The sequence below is a fragment of the Vipera ursinii genome (assembly GCF_947247035.1).
Source record: "Vipera ursinii genome assembly, chromosome: 2".
NCBI classification, from domain to species: Eukaryota; Metazoa; Chordata; class Lepidosauria; order Squamata; family Viperidae; genus Vipera; species Vipera ursinii.
In genome coordinates, this window is record NC_139513.1 from 25,396,157 (window position 1) to 25,422,013 (window position 25,857).

At 41.5% G+C, this 25,857-nt stretch overlaps 3 protein-coding genes across 5 annotated transcripts in view; all 3 read left to right on the top strand.

Annotated features, from left to right (window-relative positions):
- LOC310636323 (pantothenate kinase 3) overlaps window positions 1-25,857 on the top strand; it is a 143,500-nt gene that overhangs the window by 96,994 nt on the left and 20,649 nt on the right. The window lies entirely within an intron of this gene.
- LOC310634491 (uncharacterized protein) lies at window positions 156-4,603 on the top strand. Its single transcript, XM_083352908.1, has 2 exons — window positions 156-722; window positions 2,404-4,603. The coding sequence occupies exon 2, from the start codon at window positions 2,412-2,414 to the stop codon at window positions 3,345-3,347; it is 936 nt and encodes a 311-aa protein (XP_083209034.1). The 5' UTR covers window positions 156-722; window positions 2,404-2,411; the 3' UTR covers window positions 3,348-4,603.
- LOC310634135 (uncharacterized protein) lies at window positions 6,281-24,362 on the top strand. 3 transcript variants are annotated; one of them, XM_083352213.1, is made up of 2 exons: window positions 6,281-7,621; window positions 21,244-24,362. In XM_083352213.1, exon 2 carries the CDS (start codon window positions 21,252-21,254, stop codon window positions 22,404-22,406), a length of 1,155 nt encoding a protein of 384 aa, XP_083208339.1. In that variant the 5' UTR covers window positions 6,281-7,621; window positions 21,244-21,251; the 3' UTR covers window positions 22,407-24,362. The 3 variants fall into 3 exon arrangements, with proteins under 3 accessions (XP_083208339.1, XP_083208340.1, XP_083208338.1); XM_083352214.1 differs by lacking the exon at window positions 21,244-24,362 and adding an exon at window positions 10,796-12,801; XM_083352212.1 differs by lacking the exon at window positions 6,281-7,621 and adding an exon at window positions 18,052-18,364.

Sequence of the window (25,857 nt, forward strand, 5' to 3'; positions counted from 1 at the left end):
TCTCTCTGCTCTCAGCTAGCAGGCCTGGCTCAGGAATTCTGGGAGTTGAAGTCCACGAGTCATAAAAGCGCCAAGGTTGCCTGTCCCTGAATTATAAAGCAACATACCTTTGACCCCAAATCCCAAACTTCACTTACAGAGCGATAGCTCTGGGATGTCCCTGATTGGGCAGGAAAAAGATTTAGAGGTTGTGATAGATCATGTAACTGCAATATTGATGAATTCCGCTAAACGTGCTTAGGAAAGGATTTGAAAAATGAAACCACGCCATCATATTATAGATCCTTACGGATGCAAGGCGTCTTTCTGCATCCGTCCCACGCTTAATCGGTCCTGTCTTTCCATTAGCGAACCGGATTCGCCCCCTGGATCTGGAAGCGCAGCCACGAGTGTCAAATTGGGCAGACGGGCAGCGGCCAGCAGAGGGCTCGGCTTATATCGAGAAGGAGGCGAAGGGCGGCCAGGCGTCCCTTCCATCGCCGTGTTCCCAAAGGATCGGCGGCTGAGCTGAGCTTTTCGGGCAAGGATTTGGGAAGGCTGCACGGAAACCTCGGAGGCAACTGCTGCAGTGCTACGCCCCAGCCGAGCAGGCCGGTTCGGAGTCCCGCGGCGTCGCCTTTCCCGACCGGAGTGAGAACTGGCCACGGGCCGCGGCAGCCATTAAATTCTTCCTGCGCCGTTGTGCAGACGGACTGCGGTTGTCGAACACCAACGATTAAGAGGTAAGGAGTCAGCTGGGCAGAAAATGGGGTTTTATCCGGAAATGGGGAGAAAGCAGAGGGAGAATGATAAATAAACATATACCGCTTTCCCAATCTGATCTGGGCTGGATACAAAGAAGGAATCAACATTCTGGGATTGCGCGTTTCCCAGAATCATTGAATGTAAAGATTGGGAGGGATTTTAAAGATAGCAATAGCACTTAGACTTATATATCCCTTCATAGTGCTTTTTACAGCCCTCTGTAAATCGAGTCTGACCCTCTACCCCTTCAGGAGGTTGATCTCCCTAAGCCGCGATTTGTTGGACAATGTTGAGGACAGCCAGTTTTGCACCAGGCTAGGAATTGGGAGCGTGATTTTAGGCATGAAAGCCCCGCCGACCTTGGATCCTTCACACTCTCAGCCCAACTCACCTCACAGGATTGTTGTTGTGGGGAAAATAGGAGGAGGAAGGAGTATTAAGTATGCTGAAAATAATAAAACTGGAATATAAATTAAATAAAATATAAATCATGATTTAAAAAGTGCAGTGGTTGGATTGCCACAGTGTGCTATGTCACAAAAAAGTAAATGGTGGAATACCTCCGACTTCGTGCCTGGAGCTCATCCACATTTCATAAATTATTTAGACAAGGGGTTAGAAGTGATGCTCATCCCATTTGCAGATGACACAAAGTTGCAAAGGATAGTTAATACCGCAGAAGACGGACTGAGTGTTCAATAGCATCTGAGAAACATGAACAGTTTAAGTGGGAAGAAATGTAGAGTTTTGCATTAGATAGGAAAAACCAGATCCCCAAGTACAAGATAAGGGGTACCTGGGTTTGACAACAACAGGAGCATCAAAACACTACAAACAGACAAGACCAACTGGCAGTAAATTAAATTGTCCAACAGGCGGTAAAGTGTCAACAAAAGCCTAAAGCATTCAAGTTGTTTAAACAAACCATTTTGGGTTGCTGGTGACATGCAAGCAGAGAAGAAATCATGTGATGTCTTGAGACAGTGAATTCTGCAGATTGATTGCTGTCACAGAGAAAGCCCCCTTCAACATTAGGACACAATGGATGGTCTTAAAGACAGACAGATTCATGTGGGTATTAATACCACTTCCTGTAGCTCAGGGGTGTCAAACTGCTGGCCCGCAGGCCGGATGCATCATGTGCACCCCATTGCCAGCAGTGGGAAAAAAAGTCGTGATGCGTCATGACACATCACATGACGTTGCGAGTTTGACACCCCTGGTGTAGCTTGACAACACTCACAAAGAAACTGGCAGTCATTAAAACTGTTATAGTAAAACAGTTACATAAAACCAGTACTTTATCCTATTCAAGACTTTAATAAAACTTTCTGAGACTACCTATATTCCCAATCTATAAACCAGTTCCTATGGGCCCCTTCTTCTAAGTCTTACAGATTTCTACTCTCTCGCATTTCCAACAGCTGACATCCACCTTGACTTTCATGTACGTTAAATTACAGAATAATTGTCATTTGCTACTTTGGCCGCATCCCATGTCACCTAAACAATGTATGTGCCTGATAAGAACAAGTCTCCAGAGTTGTGAAAGCATAAATATGCTCAAGATCCTTTGAAATCAGGAAATGTGGGATTGGAGAGATCACACTGTGGTGGTTCCTAGCACAGAATAACAACTTTCATCTATTTTTTCTTCAGCTGTTAAAATGTTGACCCAGGAGATCAAGAAGACCTTTAAACAGGAAGAAGAGGAGAAGATACAGCAGCACAATCCCCACTCGAAGGACTTTGGAGAAGTGCAGAACATGAACTTTAATCAGATCTTGAACTTCAACAGGCACCAGAGGACTCACTCCCAGGAACCCCCCTTCATATGTTCTGACTGTGGGAAAACCTTCAGCTGCAGCTCGAATCTGATTCTGCACCAGAGGACTCACACAGGAGAGCGACCCTACAAATGCTTTGATTGTGGGAATAGCTTCAGTCGGAGTTCAACCCTGATGAGTCACCAGAGGACCCACACCGGTGAGAAACCTTTTAAGTGCCAGGAGTGCTGGAAGAGCTTCGGAAGACGCTCAACCCTGGTCATGCACCTCCGGACTCACACTGGGGAAAAACCCTACAACTGCTCTGACTGCCCTGCAACTTTTAGCCTGAGGTCTAGCCTCCGGAGTCATCAAAGAATCCATATGACCGAAAAGCCCTACCTGTGTCTGGAGTGTGGCAAAAAATTCTGCCGCAGTGCAGACCTCATCATACACCAGAGAATCCACACTGGAGAAAAACCCTATCAGTGCAACGCCTGTGGCAAGAAATTTAACAAAAACTCCCACCTTGTGATCCATCAGAGGATCCACACGGGAGAAAAACCCTACAAATGCCCCGAATGTGGGAAGAGCTTTTCTTACAGTTCAGTCCTGGTGAGTCATCAGAGACTTCACACTGGAGAGAAACCTTATACGTGTCTTGAGTGTGGGAAGACTTTCCGTAACAATTCACATCTGATCACTCATAACAGAGTACACTCAGGAGAGAAACCTTACACGTGCACAGAGTGCGGTAGAAATTTTAGTGCAAGTTCAAATCTTACAAAACATCAGAAAATCCATGAAAGAGAGACATCTTTAAACTATTCTCAGTAGGAAATGTAGTGGATGGGATTCTGATTAGCTACTCAAGATGCTTAAAAAAAAAAGACAAATATATGGCTTATTCTGGAAATCTTCTTAGAAAGTCCAAATGTTTGCAGTAAGGAAGGCCAAGATAAAAACAGACATAAGATAGCAAAGGATGTAGAAGTAGTCCTTGACGTCTGACCAAAATTGAGCCCAAAATTTCCATTGCTAAGCAGGACAGTTGTTAAGTGAATTTTGTCCCACTTTATGACCTGTCTCGCCACAATTCATAGCGAATCACTGCAATTGTTAAGTTAGTAACACTGTTGTTAAGTGAATCTGGGTTCCCATTGTCTTTGCTTGTCAGAAGGTCGCCAAAGGTGACCACGTGACCCCGGGACATTGTGACCGTCATAATACATGCCAGTTGCCAAGCATCCAGTTTTGATCATGTGACCACGAGAAAGTTGCAACAATCGATAGTGTGAAAAACAGTCATAAGTCACTTTTTTCAGTGCTGTTGTAACTTTGGGCAGTAAATGAATGGTTGTAAGTCGAGGACTACCTGTATTCTATGTCTTGTATGAAAGGATTTCATTATTAAAAGGCCCCTGATTTTTAAAATTTTTCTCTAAGCGTGGGATGAATAAAATGCATTAAGTTCAAATTCTGCAACGAGGAAACTTGCATCTTTTTCTTTCTCCCCAGAATAATGTAACAGAAAGAAAATATATTTGCATACTTTTACTCGCTTACTTTCTATTGCAAAATACTAATTTTTAACATATTGTGGCAGCCGAACATACGAAAATTGCGGAAAGTTAAGTAACAATTGGAGAGGGGCTTTTTCAAAGTCACACATTGGGGGATTCCAGTTGTTTAGGATAGTCATCAAGAAATGCCAGTCAATCATGAGGCATAGTTCAAAATACTGTTGAAACTTAAAATGTCTGATTCAGTTCTGCTGTAGCTCCTGTGCTGGTTAAGCCGCTTGAGTTTTGAATAAATAGAAAGGCAGAATATGATAAATAAAGTTGTTTTACTTGGCTGCCAAAAGTGTAGGCCAATGTGTGAACCTGAACAGTTTTTACTTAATCCACAAGGAAGATGATGTGCAAAATAAAAAGAATTGACCCCCAACTTAATCACTAATAAGACCTAGCTTTCTTTAATTTTAGTGAGTTCATGGGCCACAGAAGTTGGAAGCTGGCTGGGAAGGTTGAAATGGTGATCACATGATCCTGGAACAATGAACTTGCCACTTGCCAAATGTCTGAAATGTGACCATGGGGATGTTGCAATGGTTTAAATGTGAAAACTGGTCATAAGTCCGTTTTTTTCAGTGCTGCTATACGTTTGATTACTAAACAAATGGTTGTAAGTCAAAGATTATCTGTAATGTGGTACATACATTACACCAAGTCTTCACATTTGTTTGCTTTTGACCTAGGATGGTGTGTGAACCCAGACATTGGTGACTTGTTTACTAGCAATAACAATAGCAATTAGACTTACATACTGCCCCACAATGCTTTATGCTTTTCAGCATTCTGTGATTGGTTTACAGAGTCAGCCTATTGCCCCCAATGATTAGAATCCTTGTTTTGCTGACCTCGGAAGAATGGAAGGCTGAGTCAACCTTAAGCCAGTCAGGATCGAACTTCTGACTGGGCAGAGTGAGCCTGCAATACTGCATTCTAGCCATTGTGCCACCACAACTTTTATACATTATGGTTAAATGAACTGTGTGAACCTAGGTCAGGGGTAGGCAACCTCAGCTCTTTTATGACTCATGGACTTCAACTCCCAGAATTCCTGAGTCAGCTGACTCAGGAATTCTGGGAGTTGAAGTCCATGAGTCATAAAAGAGCCAAGGTTGCCTACCCCTGACCTAGGTGAATGAATAAGTGTAGTTGTTTTCTTGGAAAAGTGGTGCTGTTTTTGGAAGGGAGACAGTGTTTAGTTGTCTCACTCAGCAGAAGAAATTTTGGGCTCAGTTGTTCTAAGTCAAGGAGTACCTTTATTTGAATGTTTTTTTAGTATAATTTACTCTTTTTAGCCTTTACACAAGTTTCTTGAGAAGTTCAGGTTCAGATTTATGTATTAAAAAATTTATATGGACCACCCAGCTCATTCTTGGCAAGTCTGGGCAGATGTTTCAAATCACTGAGTTGCTGCTGCTGCTGCTGCTTCTTCTCCTCCTCCTCCTCCTCCTTCTGCTTCTTTCTCTTCCCATTCCTCTCTTATTCTTATTCTCCCTCCTCCCTCCTTCTCCCCATTCTTTTATAAATATGATTTTAAGTTTGGGGTCACCATCTGGCGGCATGCAGACTGCTAGGTTTTTTTATATTTTCTAGTATAAAGCAGAATTCTTTCTATTATTATATCCTGCAATGATAGCAGCTCATCTTGGTCTTTTTATGTGTTTTATTTTCTATTATTACAAATCATAAATGGTTAGTAAACAAACATGGTGTCCGGGTACATTTGTGACTCAGTGTTGCATCTTAACTTCGGTATAAATCTATTCAGTGTTACGTAATCCACTGGGGTTTTTTTTTGATCCCGTCTTCATTTTCATTTTTTCAACATTAAATACAGTTCTTACTACTATTAATAGATACAAAATGAAATATACACACATTCTCTTCATATTTAGCTGTTGGGCTTTTAAATGGGACATAATCTTATGCAGAATTGACTTGGGAGGCCGGTGTGTGGTGTAGTTGGTTCAACATAGTGTTGGGATGGAGGGTTTGTTGTCACTGTGTGTTGGGGGGAGAGAGCACAGAGGGAGGCTCAGCTAATCTCAATGTACACATGTTGTACTTTGACAATAAAGGTTTATTATTTATTTATTTATTTATATTTATCTAGTGTTATACAAACTTTATTTTTTTTAATTTTAATTCCATTTATATCCCGCCCTTCTCCGAAGACTCAGGGCGGCTTACATAGTATCAATTTATAACCTCGAGCGAATCTCTTTTCGCCCTATATTCGATCTATTGCGATCTACTCCTACCAGCTGCAAGAAGTGTGACGTCAGAAGAAGGGCGGCGAGCCTCGCGCGAGAATTCCCTTCCCCACGGAAGGCGCGCAAAGAAACGCCGCCCGTGCAAATTCTCCGGAAGCGGAATACGGTTTGCTCCTCTGTGCGATCTCACACTGCTCTCTGCTGGCTCCAAGGAATCCTATCCCAATGGAAAGCAAGGGACGAGAGAGGTCAAATGCGAATCTCTACGAAGGGCTAAAAGCTTGGTAGATTCCGTGCTAATGGGCACCTTGGCACCAGCACGGTTCCCCAAAGAGCGCTATTTGTAGGATTCACGAGCGGAAAAGTTTGTGGATAAAATCAGAAATTCTTAAGAGTAGCTGAAAATTTGTTTTGAGGGCCCATTTCTTAATTCAGTGTAACTAATAGGAATCGCGAAAAGGTACAAACGAGTCTTACTAATCTGTGATGGAGAGTCACTGGCAATTGCAGTTCATGGTGATTAAGGATATTAATATAAACGGGTAGGAAACTTTGGCGCTTTTATGACTCGTGGACTTCAACTCCCAGAATTCCTGAGCTGGCATGGCTGGCCCAGGAATTCTGGGAGTTGAAGTCCACGAGTCATAAAAGCGCCAAGGTTGCCTACCCTTTAATGGTGGAGCAACATACCTTTGTCCTCAAATCCCAAACTTCACTTACAGAGCGATAGCTCTGGGATGTCCCTGATTGGGCAGGAAAAAGATTTAGAGGTTGTGATAGATCAGATAGCTGCAATATTGATGCAGTGTGCAAAAGACGAATTCCGCTAAACTTCCTTAGGAAAGGATTTGAAAAATGAAACCACGCCATCATATTATAGATCCTTACGGATGCAAGGCGTCTTTCTGCATCCGTCCGACGCTTAATCGGTCCTGTCTTTCCATTAGCGAAGCGGACTCGCCCCCTGGATCTGGAAGCGCAGCCACGAGTGTCAAATTGGGCAGACGGGCAGCGGCCAGCAGAGGGCTCGGCTTATATCGAGAAGGAGGCGAAGGGCGGCCAGGCGTCCCTTCCATCGCCGTGTTCCCAAAGGATCGGCGGCTGAGCTGAGCTTTTCGGGCAAGGATTTGGGAAGGCTGCACGGAAACCTCGGAGGCAACTGCTGCAGTGCTACGCCCCAGCCGAGCAGGCCGGTTCGGAGTCCCGCGGCGTCGCCTTTCCCGACCGGAGTGAGAACTGGCCACGGGCCGCGGCAGCCATTAAATTCTTCCTGCGCCGTTGTGTAGACGGACTGCGGTTGTCGAACACCCACAACGATTAAGAGGTAAGGAGTCAGCTGGGCAGAAAATGGGGTTTTATCAGGAAATGGGGAGAAAGCCGAGGGAGAATTATAAATAAACATATACCGCTTTCCCAATCTGATCTGGGCTGGATACAAAGAAGGAATCAACATTCTGGGATTGCGCGTTTCCGAGAATCATTGAATGTAAAGATTGGGAGGGATTTTAAAGATAGCAATAGCGTTTAGACTTATATATCCCTTCATAGTGCTTTTTACAGCCCTCTGTCAATCGAGTCTGACCCTCTGCCCTCTTCAGGACGTCGATCTCCATAAGCCGTGATTTGTTGGACAATGTTTGTGTTTCAGACCAGAGCCAGTTTGGTCTAGACTCGAGGTTAAGGCTAGGAATTGGGAGTGTGAGTTCTAGTCCCGTTTTAGGCATGAAAGCCCGGCTGATCCTGGATCGTTCACACTCAGCCCAACTCACCTCACAGGATTGTTGTTGTGGGGAAAACAGGAGGAAGGAGTATTAAGTATGCTGAAAATAATAAAAGTAGGATATAAATTAAATAAAATATAAATCATGATTTTAAAAGTGCAGTGGTTGGATTTTTTTAAGAATTCCATTTATATCCTGCCCTTCTCCGAAGACTCAGGGCGGCTTACAAACTTAGCAGTAGCCTTCATTCTATGTATATGCCTGCTTGTTAGGGCTTTCACACACACCCCAAGCGGCATCATTACAAAGTCAGCTTAATTGCCCCCAACAATCTGGGTCCACTGTGGATTGCCACAGTGTGCTATGACACAAAGAAGTAAATGGTGGAATACCTCCGGCTTCATGCCTGGAGCTCATCCACATTTCATAAATTATTTAGACAAGGGGTTAGAAGCGATGATCATCCCATTTGCAGATGACACAAAGCTGCAAAGGATAGTTAATACTGCAAAAGATGGACTGAGTGTTGAATAGCATCTGAGAAACATGAACAGTTTAAGTGGGAAGAAATGTAGAGTTTTGCATTAGATAGGAAAAACCAGATCCCCAAGTACAAGGTAAGTGGTACCTGGCTTTGACCACAGATTAGACATAGCCAGCAAGGTGATGCAGCTGCCAAAAGAGCTGATGCAGTCTTAGACTGCAGCAAGCGAGATACAGTGTTGAGATCAAGGTTAGCCCTGATCTATTCTACATTGGTTAGACTAGAATACCGTATCTAGCTCTGGTTACTACAATCACAAAGAAATTGAAGAATTGGAAAGAGTGCATAAAAGAGTGTCAGAGATTATGAGAGGCTTGAGTACAAGATATCTTCCAACCCCATTTTGGTTTAGTGTGATTAGATGAAAATAGGTCCAGTCGACTAACCTATTTAAGTAATATACTGCCCAGTGTTTCATAAAAAGCCCCAGTGCTAAATTAATTTATTATAATGACCCACTAGTGTCTTATTTGGAAGAAGGGGGTACCAGAGTTGATATTAGGAATGGATGAAAGCCTGTTGCACATTTCTCCTTTCAAAAACCAATAGTTGCAGTAACTTGCAGATTGGAATAAAGGGAGCAAGACTGTGGCCTTTCATGACAGCAACAGGAGCATCAAAACAGTACAAATAGACAAGACCAACGGGCAGTAAAGTGTCAACAAAAACCTAAGGCATTCAAGTTATTTAAATAAACCATTTGGGGTTGCTGGTGACATGCTAGCAGAGAAGAAATCATGTGATGTCTTGAGACAGTGAATTCTGCAGATTTATTGCCATCACAGAGAAAGCCCCCTTCAACATTAGGAGACAATGGATGTTCTTAAAGACAGCCAGATTCATGTGGGTATTAATATGGAGCAGTGGGCTAATGCCTCCTTAAGTAACACCAGCTGCCTGCAATTATTGCAGATTCGAGTCCCACCAGTCTCAAGGTTGACTCAACCTTCCATCCTTCCAAGGTAGGTAAAATGAGGACCCAGATTGTTGGGGGCAATTAAGCTGACTTTGTAATAATGCCGCTTGGGGGGGGGCGAAAGCCCTAATAAGCAGTCATATACCTAGAATGAAGGCTATTGCTAAGCACATTGATTTGTGCTTCTTAGATTGTAAGCCGCCCTGAGTCTTCGGAGAAGGGCAGGATATAAATGGGATTTAAAAAAACAACAACTCAGGGGTGTGAAATTGCCGGCCCGCAGGTCGGATGCGTCATGCCGAAACCGAGCCCACCCCATTGCCAGCAATGGAAAAAAAGTTGTTATATGACACATCACGTGATGTTGGGAACTTGACACACCTGCTATAACTGGAGAACACTCAGAAACAAACTGGCAGTCATTAAAACTGTTATAGTAAAACAGTTACACGAAACCAGTACTTTATCCTATTCAAGACTTTAATAAAACTTTCTGTTTTCCAGGGTGGCCTAAAACAATAATTACAATAATCTAGCCAAGATATACACAATTAAAACACTACCTATAGGTTGAATAGAAGCATTCCTGTCATAGCTGATACCTTAGTACAGGTAGTCCTCAAATTATGACCAGTCATATAGCAACCCTTCAAAATGATTACCTATCTGAAATGGGATTTAATGACATGGATGCGAAGTTCAAATGGTTGCCTCCCTGGCACAGTCACAACTGCATCTTGGTTGCTTGGCAACCTGGTTCTATCTATGGATGTTTGCAACATCCTGTGGTCATGTGACCATGTTTTATGATGGCTTTGCTGAAAATCGATGGTTACTTCAATTTTGCCAAAAGTGCGCCCTAATGAACAATGAGTTCGCTTAAAAACTGCCACAAAAAACAGTATAAAATTTGGTCAGTCACACGACCATTCCATTTTACAACCGTTATGGTTTACAACTGTAATGGACAGACTCCTTTATGGTTATCATGCAAATACTACCTATGCTCCCAATCTATAAACCAGTTCCTATGGACCCCTTATTCTACGTCTTACAGATTTCTACTCTCTTGAATTTCCAACAGCTGACATCCACCATGACTTCCATGTACGTTAAATTAGAGAATAATTGTCATTTGGTATTTTGGCCGTATCCCATGTAACCTAAACAATGTATGTGCCTGATAAGAACAAGTCTCCAGAGTTGTGAAAGCATAAATATGCTCAAGATCCTTTGAAATCAGGAAAGTGGGTTTGGAGAGATCACACTGTGGTGGTTCCTAGCACAGAATAACACTTTCATCTATTTTTTCTTCAGCAGTTAAAATGTTGACCCAGGAGATCAAAAAGACCTTTAAACAGGAACAAGAGGAGAAGATACAGCAGCACAATCCCCACTTGAAGGACTTTGGAGAAGTGCAGAACACGAACTTTAATCAGATCTTGAACTTCAACAGGCACCAGAGGACTCACTCCCAGGAACCCCCTTTTAAATGTTCCGACTCTGGGGAAACCTTCAGCTGCAGTTCGAATCTGATTATGCACCAGAGGACTCACACAGGAGAGCGACCCTACAAATGCTTTGACTGTGGAGATAGCTTCAGTATGAGGTCAACCCTGATGATTCACCAAAGGCTCCACACTGGCGAGAAACCTTTTAAGTGCCAAGACTGCTGGAAGAGCTTCAGAACACAATCAACCCTGGTCATGCACCTCCGGACTCACACTGGAGAAAAACCATACAAGTGCTCTGACTGCCCTGAAACATTTAGCATGAGGTCTGGCCTTTTGAGTCATCAGAGAATCCATATGACCGAGAAGCCCTACCCATGTACAGAGTGTGGCAAAAACTTCTGCCACAGTGCAGACCTCATTGTACACCAGAGAATCCACACTGGAGAAAAACCCTATCAGTGCAACGCCTGTGGCAAGAAATTTATCAAAAACTCCCACCTTGTGATCCATCAGAGGATCCACACGGGAGAAAAACCCTACAAATGCCTCGAATGTGGGAAGAGCTTTTCTTACAGTTCAGTCCTGGTGAGTCATCAGAGACTTCACACGGGAGAGAAACCTTATACGTGTCTTGAGTGTGGGAAGACTTTCCGTAACAATTCACATCTGATCACTCATCACAGAGTACACTCAGGAGAGAAACCTTACACGTGCACAGAGTGTGGTAGAAAGTTTAGTGCAAGTTCAAATCTTACAAAACATCAGAAAATCCATGAAAGACAGACATCCTTAAACTATTCCCAGTAGGAAATGTAGTGGATGGGATTCTGATTAGCTACTCAAGATGCTTAAAAAAAAAGATAAATATATGGCTTATTATGGAAATCTTCCTAGAAAGTCCAAATGTTTGCAGTAAGGAAGGCCAAGGTAAAAATAGACATAAGATAGCAAAGGATGTAGAAGTAGTCCTTGACTTATAACCAAAATTGAGCCCAAAATTTCCATTGATAAGCAAGACAGTTGTTAAGTGAGTTTTGTCCCACTTTATGGCCTGTCTCGCCACAATTCATAGCGAATCACTGCAATTGTTAAGTTAGTAACACTGTTGTTAAGTGAATCTGGGTTCCCATTGTCTTTGCTTGTCAGAAGGTCACCAAAGGTGATCACATGACCCCGGGACTTGGCGACCGTCATAATACATGCCAGTTGCCAAGCATCCACTTTTGATCATGTGATCACAAGAAATTTGCAACACTCAATAGTGTGAAAAACAGTCATAAGTCACTTTTTTCAGTGCTGTTGTAACTTTGGGCAGTAAATGAATGGTTGTAAATCGAGGACTACCTTTATTCTATGTCTTGTATGAAAGGATTTCATTATTAAAAGGCCCCTGATTTTTAAAATTTCTCTCTTAAGCGTGGGATGAATAAAATATATTAAGTACAAATTCTGCAACGAGGAAACTTGCATCTTTTTCTTTCTCCCCAGAATAATGTAACACAAAGAAAATATATTTGCATACTTTTACTCGCTTACTTTCTATTGCAAAATCCTAATTTTTAACATATTGTGGCAGCCGAACATACGAAAATTGTGGAGTTACGGTAACAATGGGAGAGGGGATTTTTCAAAGTCACACATTGGGGGATTCCAGTTGTTTAGGATAGTCATCAGGAAATGCCAGTCAATCGTGAGGCGTAGTTCAAAATATTGCTGAAACCTAAAATGTCTGATTCAGTTCTGCTGTAGCTCCTGTGCTGTGAGCCGATTGAGTATTGAATGAACAGAAAGGCAGAATACGATAAATAAAATTGGTGTTTTACTTGGCTGCCAAAAGTGTAGGCCAGTGTGTGAACCTGAACAGTTTTTCTTTAATCCACAAGGAAGACGAAGATGTGCAAAATAAAAAGAATTGACCCCCAACTAAATCCCTAATAAGACATAGCTTTCTTTAATTTTATTGAGTTCATGGGCCACAGAAGTTGGAAGCTGGCTGGGAAGGTTCAAATGGTGATCACATGATCCTGGAACAGTGAACTTGCCACTTGCCAAATGTCTGAAATGTGACCATGGGGATGTTGCAATGGTTTAAATGTGAAAACTGGTCACAAGTCAGTTTTTTTCAGTGGTGCTATAAGTTTGATCACTAAACAAATGTTTGTAAGTCAAAGATTATCTGTAATGCGGTTCATACATTACACCAAGGCTTCACATTTGCTTGCTTTTGGCCTAGGATGGTGTGTGAACCCAGACAATGGCGACCTGTTTACTAGCAATAACAATAGCAATTAGACTTACATACTGCCCCACAGTGCTTTTCAGCATTCTGTGATTGGTTTAGAGAGTCAGCCTATTGCTCCCAATAATTAGAATCCTTGTTTTGCTGACCTCGGAAGAATGGAAGGCTGAGTCAACCTTAAGCCAGTCAGGATCGAACTTCTGACTGGGCAGAGTGAGCCTGCAATACTGCATTCTAGCCATTGTGCCACCACAACGTTTATGGTAAAATGAACTGTGTGAACCTAGGGTGAATGAATAAGCGTACATGTTTTCTTGGAAAAGTGGTGTTATTTTTGGAAGGGAAACAGTGTTTAAGTGTCTCACTCAGCAGCAGAAATTTTGGGCTCAGTTTTTGTAAGTCGAGGACTTCCTGTATTGGAATGTTTTTCTGGTATAATGTACTCTTTTTAGCCCTTACACAACTTTCCTGAGAAGTTCAGGTTCAGATTTATGTATTAAAAAATTTATATGGACCGCCTAGCTCATTCTTCGCGACTCTGGGCAGATGTTTCAAATCACTGAGCTTCTTTGTTTCTTTCTTTTTCTCTTTCCTTTTCTTCTTCTTCTTCTTCTCCTCCTGCTTCTTTCTCCTCCTCCTTCTCCCTCCTTCTTCTCCCATTCTTTTATAAATATGATTTTAAGTTTGGGGTCGCCATCTGACTGCATGCAGACTGCCAATTTTTTTTATATTTTCTCGTATAAAGCAGAATTCTTTATATTATCTTCTTCAGTGATAGCAGCTCATCTTGGTCTTTTTTTATATCTTTTATTGATTTTCTATTATTACAAATCATAAATGGTTAGTAAACATGATGTCCGGGTACATTTGTGACTCAGTGTTGCATCTTTACTTCGGTATAAATCTATTCAGTGTTACGCAATACACTGGTGGTTTTTTTGATCCCTTCTTCCCCTGATGTTTTCATTTTCTCAACATTAATCAAATACAGTTCTTACTATTAATAGATACAAAATTAGACATACACACATTCTCTTCATATTTATCTAGTGTTATAGAAATAACAACAGTATCAATTTATAACCTCTTTTCTAATCACTTTATATTTAAATTATATTTGCAAACAAAGCCTCCTTATTAAATCAGTGTCCTGGTTTTCAAGCTCTTACTTACGTTTAATTTATCAGTATCCAAAATAACTTTTGTCAGTTATGATTTTCTAAGTTAGTTATATTTGCATAACCGAAGGTTTCATTTATACAAGCCATCTCAGTGTTTTTATAATTCCCATATCATAAAAAGTGCTATTCTAATTATGAATCATATATTTCTTCTAAAAATCTCTATCTATGTGTATTCTTTTGTGCATATTCAAGCAAATATTGGCTTATATAACCCCATCTGATATGTCAGATCTTCTGTTTTTTTAGTCTAGCTTGCTTTCTTTGCCAATTAGTTTCCAGGCCAAAGTAATTAAATCACCAACAAATTCTTCCTCTTTTTTTGTAAATACTGCTTGGAATGGGAAAAACAATTTAAGTAGGGTATTTTTGAGGAGGAATTCTGCCCAGTTGTATTTATTAGGCTCCTGCTTTTCTTCTCCCTCAATTTCTCTCTTCATTTTTTGCCTTCCAATTTCTGACATTTCCCCTAACACAGACATGTCAAACACAAGGCCCGGGGGCCAGATCCGGCCCGCGAAGTGGTTTCATGCGGCCCACGAAGCCATCCTGGAAACAGTGAGGGAACGGCCCCCTCTGCCTTGGTCCTGGCCCAGAGACCCTCCTTCTGCCAGAGACCCCCAGATCTGTCCCACTCCTGCCCAGGCCCCCATAGGCACCCTTGATGCGAATGATGTAGAGCTGGCCACGCCCACCCAGTAGGCCATATGCACTCTAGCCACGCCCAACCAGTAGGCCACGCCCACCCAGGCCATACCCACCCGGCCCCTTGAGGGCAACCGCAATGCTGACGCGGCCCTCAATGAAATTGAGTTTGACACCCCTGCCCTAACAGCTTTATGATCTCTTTTTAAAGTTCGTTTTCCTTATCCTCAGGTATGTTTTGAAAACCTAAAGAATGGTTTTGGTTAAGTTTTGCAAATTTTTATCTGTCTGCCACATTATGTTTCCCTTCTTTTATATCTTGTCTCTTTAGATCAATTTCCTCTGGTTCATCTTCTGTTTTCTGACTTGTTTGTTAATTCTTTGTACTTGTTTTCTGGGAATTTTCTAGTTGTGAGTTTGTTAGAGATTTGCTCATTTATATTATCAAAGTTGTTTTAAATCTCATCATGATTTCTTCTTGCATCTTCTTTATGTGAAATAATTGTCTCCTGACTGCCTGGCTGAGGAATTCTGGGAGTTGAAATCCACAAGTCATAAAAGGGCCAAGTTTGAAGACCCCTGGACTATGGGGATGCTGCCATGATCATAAGTGTGAAAAATAGTCGTAAATCGCTTTTCTCTGTGCCATTGTAATTTTGAATGTTCACTAAACAAACTTGTGAGTCAAGGACTATCTGTAATTGAAATCAGAATTTCTGTTGCTAGGCAAGGCAGTTGTTAAAAGAGTTACACCTTATTTTATGAACCTTTTTGCCACTGGTAAGTGAATTACTGCAGTTGTTAAGTGAATCACATTGTCGTTAAATGGCTCCAGCCTCCCGCGTTGATTTTGCTTGTTGAAAGCTGGTTGGGAGGATCACAAATGGCAATCACATGACCCTAGGCCACTACAACCTGTCATACATTGTGAGTGTGAGGACTGATTGTAAGTCACTTTTTTTGGTGCCATTGTAATTTCAAGCTATCATTAAATGAATAGTCGTAAGTCGAGGAATCATTGAAGCTCTACCAACTTCAAAAGTGGGCTGCCTTAGGAGCAGAGTTGTACATATTTACTCCTATTCCTAGGATAAAGCTTCCCAGTTCGGCGTAACCCCATTCTGCCAAGTCATATGAATGTGGCATCAATAGCGTGCATGGGACGTAGTGGCTATGTTAACACAAACTACTAACTTGGTTATTGAATTAACCCATTTTCTGGATTTACAAAATACAAAATGAATTAAACAAATGAATTGGGTTGGTACAACAAATCTCCTCCAATCAAACTTAACCCCTGGTGATCTCTTCCACACAGCTGTCTTGACAATGGTGTGACAGTGAACTTCACTTTCTTCCTTTTTCAACTTTCACATCTAGCCAATGGTAATCTGGGAATTCCCTAAGAGTTCCCCTCCCATTCAGACATCAGCCACAGTCAGCAGGGTGCCACTAACACCTAACTGTGAAGTAACCTTGGTTATACAATAAAGTTTAACAAATTGTGCAAATGCATTTGCTCGATGCTGTATCACCTCGAACCTAAAACACTAACAGTATAATTTAGCCTTCAGGCAGAGCGCACTGACTGGAGGGCCCTATCTCCAGATCTTTAAAGGTTTTTTGTAACATCTAAGGCAGATTTCCCCAGCTGGGTGATTAAACAATATAAATCCAGTGCATTTCACGGCATCAGTGTGGAGGAAACTTCCTCGGGATGCAGGATGGTGGAAAGTTATTTCAAGCCGCTCTGTTTCTTCCAACCTCCCCATTTGTCCGCCAAGGGGCTCGATTGCACTGACTCACACATTCCTTGTTCCTAGAAAGCCTCGTGTTTGGGAACGCGGCTGCCCTCGAGCGAATCTCCTTTCGCCCTATTCGATCTATTGCGATCTATTCTTACCAGCTGCAAGAAGCGTGACGTCAGAAGAAGGTCGGCGAGCCTCGCGCGAGAATTCCCTTCCCCGCGGAAGGCGCGCAAAGAAACGCCGCCCGTGCAAATTCTCCGGAAGCGGAATACGTTTTGCTCCTCTGTACGACCTCATACTGCTCTCTCTGCTCTCAGCTAGCAGGCCTGGCTCAGGAATTCTGGGAGTTGAAGTCCACGAGTCATAAAAGCGCCAAGGTTGCCTGTCCCTGAATTATAAAGCAACATACCTTTGACCCCAAATCCCAAACTTCACTTACAGAGCGATAGCTCTGGGATGTCCCTGATTGGGCAGGAAAAAGATTTAGAGGTTGTGATAGATCATGTAACTGCAATATTGATGCAGTGTGCAAAAGATGAATTCCACTAAACTTCCTTAGGAAAAGATTTCAAAAATGAAACTATGCCATCATATTAGATCCTTAACATAGTTATGTAGATCCATAACACTCTACTGCTAAATCTTGAAAGGGGTCCTTAGTGCAAAAAAAAAAAAAAGAAGCCAAACTCTTCGGTTTAAAAAAAGAACAAATGTGAATGCATACCCAATGATCCATGGGTTGGAGAAATCAAACAGATCATTTTTTCTTCTTCTTCCCTGTACAAATTTATGACTTGAAGACATTTAATTTCTAGTTTAAGACTCTTGGAAATAGGTAACTGGTGCAGTATGGTATACAGGATCAAAAGTACACCTGGTCTCATGGAAACATTCTGGGAGGTTAAGGATTGTATTTCTACAAGCTGAAACGGCTTGTTACCCTCTGGTCAGTTTTGGCTCTTCTTGGTAAGGTTTGATTATGGTCACATCTGATTAGTACTCGGATGATCAAACGTCTGCAGGTACGATTGAGAAGTGTAAAACGACTCCCGGAAAATAAAAATAAATCAAACTTCGGGCATCAAAAGACGTTGCGATTGTAGATGGTGGGAATGAGCTTGGGCATTTGAAGCTTTGTCGCTGCAGATCATACAAGCGTCGAGCTGCGCTTCACACGCTCCGTGCCGCATTAGGGCAAGTGTTTTCTGCATCCGTCCGACGCTTAATCGGTCTTTCCATTAGCGAACCGGACTCGCCCCCTGGATCTGGAAGCGCAGCCACGAGTGTCAAATTGGGCAGACGGGCAGCGGCCAGCAGAGGGCTCGGCTTATATCGAGAAGGAGGCGAAGGGCGGCCAGGCGTCCCTTCCATCGCCGTGTTCCCAAAGGATCGGCGGCTGAGCTGAGCTTTTCGGGCAAGGATTTGGGAAGGCTGCACGGAAACCTCGGAGGCAACTGCTGCAGTGCTACGCCCCAGCCGAGCAGGCCGGTTCGGAGTCCCGCGGCGTCGCCTTTCCCGACCGGAGTGAGAACTGGCCACGGGCCGCGGCAGCCATTAAATTCTTCCTGCGCCGTTGTGTAAACGGACTGCGGTTGTCGAACACCCACAACCATTAAGAGGTAAGGAATCAGCTGTGCAGAAAATGGGGTTTTATCAGGAAATGGGGAGAAAGCCGAGGGAGAATTATAAATAAACATATACCGCTTTCTCAATCTGATCTGGGCTGGATACAAAGAAGGAATCAACATTCTGGGATTGCGCGTTTCCCAGAATCATTGAATGTAAAGATTGGGAGGGATTTTAAAGATAGCAATAGCACTTAGACTTATATATCCCTTCATAGTGCTTTTTACAGCCCTCTGTAAATCAAGTCTGACCCTCTGGCCTCTTCAGGACGTTGATCTCCCTAAGCCGCGATTTGTTGGACAATGTTGAGAACAGCCAGTTTTGCACCAGGCTAGGAATTGGGAGCGTGATTTTAGGCATGAAAGCCCCGCCGACCTTGGATCCTTCACACTCTCAGCCCAACTCACCTCACAGTATTGTTGTTGTGGGGAAAATAGGAGGAGGAAGAAGTATTAAGTATGCGGAAAATAATAAAAGTGGGATATAAATTAAATAAAATATAAATCATGATTTAAAAAGTGCAGTGGTTGGATTGCAACAGTGTGCTATGTCACAAAGAAGTAAATGGTGGAATACCTCCGGCTTCATGCCTGGAGCTCATCCACATTTCATAAATTATTTAGATAAGGGGTTAGAAGCGATGATCATCCCATTTGCAGATGACACAAAGCTGCAAAGGATAGTTAATACTGCAAAAGATGGAGTGAGTGTTCAATAGCATCTGAGAAACATGAACAGTTTAAGTGGGAAGAAATGTAGAGTTTTGTATTAGATAGGAAAAAACCAGATCCCCAAGTACAAGGTAAGTGGTACCTGGCTTTGACCACAGATTAGACATAGCCAGCAAGGTGATGCAGCTGCCAAAAGAGCTGATGCAGTCTTAGACTGCAGCAAGCGAGATACAGTGTTGAGATCAAGGTTAGCCCTGATCTATTCTACATTGGTTAGACTAGAATACCGTATCTAGCTCTGGTTACTACAATCACAAGAAATTGAAGGATTGGAAAGAGTGCAGAAAAGAGTGTCAGAGATTATGAGAGGCTTGGGTACAAAATATCTTCCAACCCCATTTTGGTTTAGTGTGATTAGATGAAAATAGGTCCAGTCGACTAACCTATTTAAGTAATATACTGCCCAGTGTTTCATAAAAAGCCCCAGTGCTAAATTAATTTATTATAATGACCCACCAGTGTCTTATTTGGAAGAAGGGGATCTAAAATTTCTGAATCATTTCATTGGGCCTGGTCCACAGCCTAGATATGTTTCAATTAAGCAGGTATCATTAGCAAGATAATGTCAGCTGTTTCATGTGTACGTTGGAAACCTGGAGGTAGGCTCAGTCCAGGCATCAGTTAAGCCACATGAATGCAATGGTGACAAAAGTTCTAAGGGCATTATACCAGAGTTGATGTCAGGAATGGATGAAAGCCTGTTGCACATTTCTCCTTTCAAAAACCAATCGTTGCAATAGCTTTCAGATTGGAATAAAGGGAGCAAGACTGTAGCCTTTCATGACAACAACAGGAGCATCAAAACCCTACAAATAGACAAGACCAGTGGGCAGTAAAGTGTCAACAAAAGCCTAAGGCATTCAAGTTATTTAAATTAACCATTTTGGGTTGCTGGTGACATGCAAGCAGAGAAGAAATCATGTGATGTCTTGAGACAGTGAATTCTGCAGATTGATGGCTGTCACAGAGAAAGCCCCCTTCAACATTAGGACACAATGGATGGTCTTAAAGACAGCCAGATTCATGTGGGTATTAATACCAGTAACTGTAGCTCAGGGGTGTCAAACTGCTGGCCTGCGGGCCAGATGCATCATGCCCATCCCATTGCCAGCAGTGGAAAAAAAGTCGTTATATGACACATCACGTGATGTTCTGAATTTGACACCCCTGCTGTAGCTTGACAACACTCACAAACAAACTGGCAGTCATTAAAACTGTTATAGTAAAACAGTTACATGAAACCAGTACTTTATTTATTTTTTATTTATTTATTTTAATCCCATTTATATCCCGCCCTTCTCCGAAGACTCAGGGCGGCTTACAATTTAAGCACAAACCATGTGCTTAAATTTATCCTATTATTATTTATCCTATTATCCTATATCCTATTATTATTTATCCTATGCAAGACTTTAATAAAACTTTTTGAGTGTTTTCCAGGGTAGCCCAAAGCAATAATTACAATATTCTAGCCATGATATACACAATCACAGCACTACCTATAGGTTGAATAGAAGCATTCCTGTCATAGCTGATATGACCAGTCACATAACAACCCTTCAAAATGATTACCTATCTGAAAAGGGGGATTTAACGACATGGATGCGAAGTTCAAATGGTTGCCTCCCTGGCACATAGTCACAACTGCATCTTGGTTGCTTGGCAACCTGGCTCTATGGATGTTTGCAGCATCCTGTGGTCAGGTGACCATGTTTTATGATTGTTTTGCTGAAAATCGATGCTTGCTTCAATTTTGGCAAAAGTGCGCCCTAGTGAACAATGAGTTTGCTTAAAACTCCATTATGGTTATAATGCGAAAACTACCTATATTCCCAATCTATAAATCAGTTCCTATGGGCCCCTTCTTCTAACTCTTACAGATTTCTGCTCTCTTGCATTTCCAACAGCTGAAATCCACCTTGACTTTCATGTATGTTAAATTAGAGAATAATTGTCATTTGCTACTTTGGCTGCATCCCATGTCACCTAAACAATGTATGTGCCTGATAAGAACAAGTCTCCAGAGTTGTGAAAGCATGAATATGCTCAAGATCCTTTGAAATCAGGAAATGTGGGATTGGAGAGATCACACTGTGGTGGTTCCTAGCACAGAATAACATTTTCATCTATTTTTTCTTCAGCTGTTAAAATGTTGACCCAGGAGATCAAGAAGACCTTTAAACAGGAAGAAGAGGAGAAGATACAGCAGCACAATCCCCACTTGAAGGACTTTGGAGAAGTGCAGAACACATCTGAGGAGCACGCGGTCCAAAAGAAACACAACTGTTCCATCTGTGGAAAGAATTTTTGCCGCCGCTCAGACCTTGTCCGACACCAGAAACTCCACTCAGGAGACAGGCCCTTTACTTGCACCAAATGTGGGAAAGGATTTGTCCAGAGCACCCACCTCATTGCCCATCAAAAGAGCCACACCAGAGAAAAGCCCTACTATTGTCCTCACTGTGGGAGAAGCTTTAATCAGATCTTGAACTTCAACAGGCACCAGAGGACTCACTCCCAGGAACCCCCTTTCAAATGTTCCGACTGTGGGAAAACCTTCAGCCGCAGCTCAAATCTGATTATGCACCAGAGGACTCACACAGGAGAGCGACCCTACAAATGCTTTGATTGTGGGAATAGCTTCAGTCGGAGTTCAACCCTGGTGACTCACCAGAGGACCCACACTGGCGAGAAACCTTTTAAGTGCCAGGACTGCTGGAAGAGCTTCGGAAGACGCTCAACCCTGGTCATGCACCTCCGGACTCACACTGGGGAAAAACCCTACAAGTGCTCTGACTGCCCTGAAACATTTAGTGTGAAGTCTGGCCTTTTGAGTCATCAGAGAATCCATATGACCGAGAAGCCCTACCTGTGTCTGGAGTGTGGCAAAAACTTCTGCCGTAGTGCAGACCTCATTATACACCAGAGAATTCACACTGGAGAAAAACCCTATCAGTGCAACGCCTGTGGCAAGAAATTTAACACAAACTCCCACCTTGTGACTCATCAGAGGATCCACACGGGAGAAAAACCCTACAAATGCCCCGAATGTGGGAAGAGCTTTTCTTACAGTTCAGTCCTGGTGGGTCATCAGAGACTTCACACGGGAGAGAAACCTTATACGTGTCTTGAGTGTGGGAAGACTTTCCGTAACAATTCACATCTGATCACTCATCACAGAGTACACTCAGGAGAGAAACCTTACACGTGCACAGAGTGTGGTAGAAAGTTTAGTGTAAGTTCAAATCTTACAAAACATCGGAAAATCCATGAAAGAGAGACATCTTTAAACTATTCCCAGTAGGAAATGTAATGGATGGGATTCTGATTAGCTACTCAAGATGCTTTAAAAAAAAAGATAAATATATGGCTTATTCTGGAAATCTTCCTAGAAAGTCCAAATGTTTGCAGTAAGGAAGGCCAAGGTAAAAACAGACATAAGATAGCAAAGAATGTAGAAGTAGTCCTTGACTTATAACCAAAATTGAGCCCAAAATTTCCATTGCTAAGCAAGACAGTTGTTAAGTGAATTTTGTCCCATTTTATGTCCTGTCTCGCCACAATTCTTAGCGAATCACTGTAATTGTTAAGTTAGTAACGTTAAGTGAATCTGGCTTCCCCATTGTCTTTGCTTGTCAGATGGTCGCCAAAGGTGATCCCGTGACTCCGGGACGTTCCGACCGTCATTAATACATGCCAGTTGCCAAGCATCCAGTTTTGATCATGTGACCACAAGAAAGTTGCAACACTCAATAGTGTGAAAAACAGTCATAAGTCACTTTTTTCAGTGCTGTTATAACTTTGGGCAGTAAATGAATGGTTGTAAGTCGAGGACTACATGTATTCCATGTCTTGTATGAAAGGATTTCATTATTAAAAGGACCCTGATTTTTATAAATTTTCTCTTTAAGCGTGGGATGAAGAAAATGTATTAAGTTCAAATTCTGCAAACTTGCATCTTTTTCTTTCTCCCCAGAACTATGTAACACGAAGAAAATATATTTGCATACTTTTAGTTGCTTACTTGCTATTGCAAAATCCTAATTTTTAACATATTGTGGCAGCCAAACATACAAAAATAGTGGAAAGTTACAGTAACAATTGGAGAGGGGTTTTTTCAAAGTCACACATCTGGGGGATTCCAGTTGTTTAGGATAGTCATCAAGAAATGCCAGTCAATCATGAGGCATAGTTCAAAATACTGTTGAAACTTAAAATGTCTGATTCAGTTCTGCTGTAGCTCCTGTGCTGTGAGCCGCTTGAGCATTGAATAAACAGAAAGGCAGAATATGATAAATAAAATTGGTGTTTTACTTGGCTGCCAAAAATGTAGGCCAATGTGTGAACCTGAACAGTTTTTATTTAATCCACAGTGAAGATGAAGATGTGCAAAATAAAAAGAATTGACCCCCATCTAAATTCCTAATAAGACCTAGCTTTCTTTAATTTTAGTGAGTTCATGGGCTGCTGAAGTTGGAAGCTGGCTGGGAAGGTTCAAATGGTGATCACATGATCCTGGAACGGTGAACTTGCCACTTGCCAAATGTCTGAATTTTGATCATGTGACCATGGGGATGTTGCAATGGTTTAAATGTGAAAACTGGTCACAAGTCATTTTTTTTCAGTGCTGCTATAAGTTTGATCACTAAACAAATGGTTGTAAGTCAAGGATTATCTGTAATGCGGTACATACATTACACCAAGTCTTCACATTTGTTTGCTTTTGGCCTAGGGTGGTGTGTGAACCCAGACAATGGTGACTTGTTTACTAGCAATAACAATAGCAATTAGACTTACATACTGCCCCACAGTGCTTTTCAGCATTCTGTGATTGGTTTACAGAGTCAGCCTATTGCCCCCAATAATTAGAATCCTTGTTTTGCTGACCTCGGAAGAATGGAAGGCTGAGTCAACCTTAAGCCAGTCAGGATCGAACATCTGACTGGGCAGAGTGAGCCTGCAATAGTGCATTCTAGCCATTGTGCCACCACAACTTTTATACATTATGGTTAAATGAACTGTGTGAACTTAGGTGAATGAATAAGCGTACATGTTTTCTTGGGAAAGTGGTGCTGTTTTTGGAAGGGAGACAAGTGTTTAGCTGTTTCACTCAGCAGCATAAATTTTGGGCTCAGTTGTTGTAAGTTAAGGACTACCTTTATTTGAATGTTTTTCTAGTATAATTTACTCTTTTTATCCTTTACAAAAGTTTCCTGAGAAGTTCAGGTTTAGATTTATGTATTAAAAAATTTATATGGACTGTCTAGCTCATTCCTGGAGACTCTGGGCAGATGTTTCAAATCACTGAGCTGCTTCTTCTTGTTCTTCTTCTTCTTCTCCTTCCCCTCCTCCTCCTCCTTCTCCCTCTTCTTCCTCTTCCCCTCCTTCCTCCTTCTCCCGTTCTCTCATAAACATGATTTTAATTTTGGGGTCACCACCTGACTGCGTGCAGACTGCCAGCTTTTTTATGTTTTCTAGTATAAAGCAGAATTGTTTATATTATTATATCCTTCAATGATAGCAGCTTCTCTTGGTCTTTTTTATATGTTTTATTGATTTTCTATATTACAAATCATAAATGGTTAGTAAACGTGATGTCCGGGTACATTTGTGACTCAATGTTGCATCTTAACTTCGGTATAAATCTATTCAATGTTACGCAATCCAGTGGGTTTTTTTTATCCCGTCTTCTTCACCTGATGTTTTCATTTTCTCAACATTAAACAAATAGTTCTTACTACTATTAATAGATACAAAATTAGATATACACACTTTCTCTATCTAGTGTTATAAAAAAAACAATAGTATCAATTTATAATCTCTTTTCTAATCACTTTATATTTAAATTATATTTGCAAACAAAGCCGCCTCCTTAAATCAATGTCCTGTTTTTCAAGCTCTTGTTTAATTTCCCATCAGTATTCAAAATAACTTTGTCAGTTATTATTTTCTCAAAGTTAGTTATATTTGTATAGCCGAAGATTTCATTTATACAAGCCATCCCAGTGGTTTTATAATTCCCATATCAAAAAAGTGCTATTCTAATTATAAATCATATCTTTCTTATTCTAAAAATCTATATGTGTTATCTATTCTTTTGTCCATATTCAAGCAAATATTGGCTTATATAATATCCCATCTGATATGTCAGATCTTCTGTTTTTTGAGTCTAACTCTAGCTTTCTTTCTTTCCCAATCAGCTTTCCAGGCCAAAATAATTAAATCACCAACAAATTCTTCTTTTGTTTTTGTAAATACTGCTTGGAATGGGAAAAACAATGTAAGTAGGGTATTTTTGAGGAGGAATTCCGCCCAATTGTATTCATTAAGCTCCTACTTTCCTTCTCCCTGTATTTCTCTTCATTTTTTGTCTTCCAATTTCTGACATTTCCCCTAACAGCTTTATGATCTGATTTTTAAATTCATCTTCCTTATCCTCAGGTATATTTTGAAAACCTAAAGAATAAGATGCCTTTTCCATTTCCATTGTTGTGGTTAAGTCTTGCAGATTTTTGTCTGTGCCACATTATGTTTCCTTCTTTTATGTGTCTTTAGATCAATTTCCTCTGGTTCATCTTCTGTTTTCTGACTTGTTTGTTCATTCTTTATAGTCGTTTTCTGGGAACTTTCTAGTTGTGAGCTTAAGTTAGAGATTTGCTCATTTATATTATCAAAGTTGTTTTTAATATCATGATTTCTTCTTGCATCTTCTTCATGTGAAATAATTGTCTCCTGAATTAATTGTAACATAGAAT